Source organism: Beta vulgaris, chromosome 9 (assembly GCF_026745355.1).
Source record: "Beta vulgaris subsp. vulgaris cultivar EL10 chromosome 9, EL10.2, whole genome shotgun sequence".
Taxonomy (NCBI): Eukaryota; Viridiplantae; Streptophyta; class Magnoliopsida; order Caryophyllales; family Amaranthaceae; genus Beta; species Beta vulgaris.
This window is the reverse complement of record NC_079210.1, coordinates 47,925,257-47,931,114: the sequence shown is the minus strand read 5'-3', so window position 1 is coordinate 47,931,114 and position 5,858 is coordinate 47,925,257. Positions and strand designations below refer to the sequence as shown.

Sequence of the window (5,858 nt, the reverse complement as noted above, 5' to 3'; positions counted from 1 at the left end):
ATGGACAATGATAAACAACCACTTACCCTTCATTCCTCCTCCCGGATATTATCATCCTCATTATCCTTTTTCATGTCAACATTCTTCTTCTACATTGTTCTCATCTCGCTAGCTAGCACCACATTCGCGGCCCCAACATCCTTCAACCCGAAGGACAACTTCTACATTGCGTGTGGAAGCAATGACAAGGTAACAACTCCTGACGGAAAATCCTATCAATCCGACCAAGAAGCACAAGGCTTTCTTTCGGCAGAAGACAAATACTTGGTTTCTGACCCAAATGCAAATGTCCCTTCTAAAATATATACCTCCGCAAGAGTCTTCTTAAAAGATGCAACATACACATTTACATTACAAGACTCTGGTTGGCATTGGGTTCGCCTACATTTCCTCCCTATAAAAACTGATGTTTTCAAGTTAGAGACAGCAAGTTTCAATGTTTTTACCAATGAAGTAACCTTATTACATAGCTTTAGTGCTACAAACATCACCAAAAAAGAGTACCTCATCCATGTAAAATCACAGAGTTTTTCTATCAAATTTGAGCCTCAAAAAAACTCAGCTGCTTTCATCAATGCCATTGAGGTTACAACCGCACCAGATAAGTTGATTGGTGATTCTGGCCAATCTTTATCTCCTGTTGGCCAATATGATGGCTTGGATCACAACTCACTCGAAACAATGTATCGTGTCAATGTAGGTGGAAGTCGAATCACAGCTGAAAATGATACATTGGGTCGAACTTGGGTGCCTGATGAAGATTACATCAAGAATAAACCTATGTCTAAAAATGTGAATGTTCAAACCTCTATTATTAAGTACCCTGAAGGGGTCACCCCTTACATAGCACCACAAACTGTATACTCCACAGCAGCTGAAATGGCTGATGCAAACACCATGGAGCAAAGCTTTAATATTACATGGGATTTTAATGTTGAAAAGTCTTATTCTTACTTAGTAAGATTACATTTTTGTGATATAGTAAGTACAGCTTTAAATGACCTATATTTCAATGTTTACATTAATGGAAAAAGTGCCATTTCTGGGTTGGATTTATCTTCATTAACTGGAAAACTAGCAACACCTAATTTCCAAGACATTGTTGTAGACTCTTCTTTGGTAGATCAAGACAAAGTTTCAGTACAAATTGGACCAGCAAAAATAGAATCTGGACCTAAAAACGCTATCCTTAATGGGGTCGAAGTGTTCAAGATGAACAACTCAGTAAGTAGTTTGGATGGAGAATTTGGTCCAGATGGAAAGGCTATGAGTGATGGTAAACACAAGAAGACAGTCGCCGCAGTCGGATTTGCTATGATGTTTGGTGCCTTTGTTGGGTTGGGAGCAATGGTGATCAAGTGGCATAAGAGGCCTCAAGATTGGCAAAGAAGGAATAGTTTTTCATCTTGGTTGCTTCCTCTTCATGCAGGGGACTCTACTGTGTTTGGTAAGAGTAATTATGGGTCTCATAAGAGTAGTATCTTCTCAACTGGTGGACTTGGTCGTAAATTCACCTTTGACGAGATCAAAGAGTCTACCAACAACTTTGAAGCTAGTGGTGTCATTGGTGTTGGAGGATTTGGCAATGTCTACATTGGCTTCTTGGATGGCAATCAGGTTATCATCCTCAAATATTTACCATGTTTTTCGTTAAACAATGTTAAAAATAAACTCGTGTAAAGAATGAATCGGGAAAAAACCTATGACTGTACCAACTTCCAAAAAAGACCTCATCATAGTTAATATGGGCCCTCACCATTGACGAAGATTTGAAAATAGCGCTGAACAGACTTAAACAACAAAACTCTAAAACTATTATAGGAATATCACGATTTGAGCTGATTTTTATTGAATTATATTAATTTTTACTAGATGAAAATTGATACTCCACTTCATGCTTTTTTTTAATCGCAACACTTCAAATTTAAAGGTCAAACTTTATAATTAATAATTGTCACTAATATACAAAAATAGTTATGTAGGACCTTATTAGACGTGTCTCTCATATATTTTCATAATTTCTAATAATATAAGATGAAAGGGATCAACAATCAAAGTAGTTTATTTTAGATCATGAAAAGAAAAGTGTTGCAATTAAAAATAAAACGATAGTAGAATTTATAAGTTGAAGAGAATAAGGTCTTATATGATTATATGAGCATTGACATTTAGCTATTGGTTACCAAAGATGTCTTAGCCTCGTGGTTAAGATTGAGGTGGTGTGAACGGTCGTTCATAGGTTCAAATCCCTCATCCCCTTCTTGTACTTTGTACTCTGCCTTCGTGGCTCATATGGATCAAAATAACATTTAGCTCTTGATTCATAGAGTCAATCCAATCCTTTACATAAAAGGCTTGTTGTTGTTGTATTAATATCTCGATTGTGAACAGGTAGCAGTGAAGCGAGGCAACCCTCAATCAGAGCAAGGAATCAATGAGTTCATGACCGAGATACAAATGTTGTCTAAGCTACGCCACAAGCACTTGGTGTCGCTGATAGGTTACTGTGACGAGAACAATGAGATGATCCTCGTGTATGAGTACATGTCTAACGGACCCTTACGTGACCACCTCTATGGCAAGAACATGCCCCCATTATCATGGAAGCAAAGACTCGAGATTAGTATTGGAGCTGCTCGCGGACTCCATTACCTTCACACAGGGTCAGCTCAAGGAATCATCCACCGAGATGTCAAGACTACAAACATTCTCCTAGACGAAAACTTTGTTGCAAAGATGGCCGACTTTGGTCTCTCTAAGGACGGCCCAGGACAACAGGCAGACCATGTCAGTACAGCAGTTAAAGGTAGTTTCGGGTATCTTGATCCAGAGTATTTCAGGAAACAACAACTTACCGATAAGTCAGATGTATATTCATTTGGAGTGGTGTTGCTCGAGGTTTTGTGTGCTCGCGCTGCCATTGATCCAACCTTGTCTAGAGATCAAGTTAACCTTGCTGAATGGGCGATGAATTGGAAGAGGAAAGGTATGCTAGAAAAAATCCTTGATCCAATCTTAGTTGGGTCAATTAATCCAGAATCCATGAAGAAATTTGCTGAGGCAGCAGAAAAATGTCTTGCTGAGTATGGAAGTGACAGACCTACAATGGGTGATGTACTATGGAATTTGGAGTATGCTTTGCAACTTCAAGAGGCCTCAGCTCAAGGAAAGACAGAAGATATTCCTACAAACGTGAATCCCACTGCACCAGCACCAGCACCGGCACCAGGTGCAGGTACAGCAGTGGACACAGCCCCAGAAACTCGTCCTAGCGCAATCATTCCCGAGCAGACACAAGCAATTGATGAACGGTCTGGAACTGCTTTACTAGCCCAATTTAACAACCTCAGTGGAAGATAGAAAGAACACACGAAATTCTCGAAAAACTCGAATATTTGTAAAGCAATGCTCATGTACAGAGGCTTTTGATGACTATTGATGAAGGTGGTTTTGTTTTCGGTGTGTTTTTCGTATATGAAAACAATTCAATGGTGTTATTTAGTGATGTTTATAGAAAACTTACTTCTAAAGTTATGGGGCTGTGTAAATTTACATGCAGTAATTACTTAATATGTTTATTTGCCTTGATTGATCAATGTACATATGTCAAGTGATATGAGAGGCGAATGAAAGTTTGTATTGAGATTTTTCCCATGTTAAAAATTATTATCATCTCCGAGATAAAAGAAAAAAACTCATTATTTGGTCACTTATTAACTAATTTTTCTATATAGAAAAAGGTAATTTGAAGTTCAAAGATGCATGTAGGTATACTTTCGTATTGGCCATTACTTCTAGAATGAAAATAAGACAAGATAATACTCGTTTTCAAATTATATGAACGTTATAAAATTAAGATTATCTACCTTGGAAGCCAAATGAACATGAAAACTATTGATTTCTATATGAGGAAAAAAGGGTACACACTTTGCTCTTTTAAAAAATTATGGTAATATATACTATGCACTAAAATAGAAGACTAAATAGATTCCCCAACTAAAATTCCCTCCTAAATAAGTTGATAATCTTAAAGTTCCTACTAGATGCATCAACTTAAACATTGATCAATAAATATTCGCATTAAATCGTTCAATTTCATTTGGGTAGTGGCCTTTTTTTTAAAATAAGTTAGAACTTAGATATTTTTGCTAATAGATTTAAAAACCGAGTATTACTCAAGTATAATCATTCTAAATTGGTTTATTGTTTCCCAAGCACGAATGACCAACCTAGTTAATTTAATACTTCATCTATTTTAAAAACCTTTCAACACGTAATACACTATTTAAATGAAAAGAATAATAAAAATAACCTCAAACCAATCCATCGAATTTTATTTAATACATAATCTATCGAGCACTACTTAAAAACAACTCGTCGGCTAAAAAACGAAATGTCCTAAAAGTTCCAAAAAAAACCCAACTTCTTGTTGAACACTTACTTCTATATTTGGTACAGTTGGGTCCAATTACAAATTGAGGACCACTAGTTGTGAAAAAAGTTTTTGGTAATAGCCTAATCAGCCCATAGAATTATACTCCCTCTATTTCTTTTTAATTTACTTAGGGGGCGTTTGGTTGGAGGGTTTCAAGAAAGGGAAAGGGAATTAAGTTCTTTGTTTCCCTTTGTGAGTGTTTGGTTAATGTGTTTTTTCAAACCCTTTACCCCTTTTTCTTATTAGGATTACCCTCATTTCCCTTAGATTGATTCTCCACCACCCCCCAAGGTTTGGGATTACCCCATATCCCTCTACCATAAAATTATTATTATTATTATTATTATTATTATTATTATTATTATTATTATTATTATTTATTTTTATTTTTTTTATTATTATTATTATTATTATTTTATTTTTATTTTTATTATTATTTTTTTATTATTATTATTATTTTTTTTTATTATTATTTTTATTTTTATTTTTATTTTTATTTTTATTTTTACTTTTACTTTTATTTTTATTTTTATTTTTATTTTTATTTTTATTTTTATTTTTAATTTTCTTATTATTATTATTTTTATTATTATTATTATTTTTATTATTAATATTTTTTATTATTATTATTTATTATTATTTATTATTATTATTTAATAATAATAATTATGATTATTTATTTATTTTTATATTTATGATTATTATTATTTAATAATAATTATTATTATTTGTTATTATTTATTATTATTATTATTTATTATTATCATATATTATTATTATAATTTATTTTTATAATTATTTATTATTATTGTATTATTTTTTTATTATTATATATTATTATTATTTATTTATTATTATTTTAATTATTATTATAATAATTTTTATTTTAAATAATTATCTATTATTACTATTATTATTTATTATTATTTAAAAACTATTGTTATAAATATTATTATTTTTATTAATATTAATATTAATTTTTATTATTTATTATTATCTATTAATATTATTTGTTAATAATTTTCCAATTTCTTTGATATTCCTAACCAAACAACATTTTTAATCAAAGGGAAACCCTTTCCATTCCTCTTGTAACCCTTTCTCATATCCTTTCTCTTTCCTCTCAACAAACCAAACGCCCCCTTACTTTACTTGGGGGGAACCAAGGAGGAAGTACAAAAATATGAGAGAAACTGAAAAATGAAAGAGAGAAACAAAATAGTGAGTGTATAGATTGAAAAGAAACGGGCTAAAAAGAAAAGTGTGTAGATCAAAAGAAACAGAGGAAATACCAATATACCATATGTGCATACTGCATAGTAGTCCTATTATTCCAACACCTCGCTACCTTACAACATATTCTAAGCCCTAAGGGTACAAACATCATATATGATGCCTTAAAATAAGGTAGGCTTTCAACCAG

The 5,858-nt window shown here is 32.6% G+C and overlaps 1 protein-coding gene across 1 annotated transcript; it reads left to right on the top strand.

Moving 5' to 3' along the window:
* LOC104904310 (probable receptor-like protein kinase At2g21480) lies at positions 1-3,674 on the top strand. Its single transcript, XM_010692526.2, has 2 exons — positions 1-1,617; positions 2,392-3,674. Exons 1-2 carry the CDS (start codon positions 1-3, stop codon positions 3,358-3,360), a joined length of 2,586 nt encoding a protein of 861 aa, XP_010690828.2. The 3' UTR covers positions 3,361-3,674.
* Positions 3,675-5,858: the final 2,184 nt, after the last annotated feature.

What these genes read in the sequence shown, in the direction of transcription:
- LOC104904310 (XM_010692526.2), top strand. Translation starts at nt 1, where the DNA reads ATGGACAATGATAAACAACCACTTACCCTTCATTCCTCCTCCCGGATA. An exon ending in GCTTCTTGGATGGCAATCAG is followed by an intron (nt 1,618 to 2,391) that starts GTTATCATCCTC and finishes GATTGTGAACAG; the next exon opens with GTAGCAGTGAAGCGAGGCAA.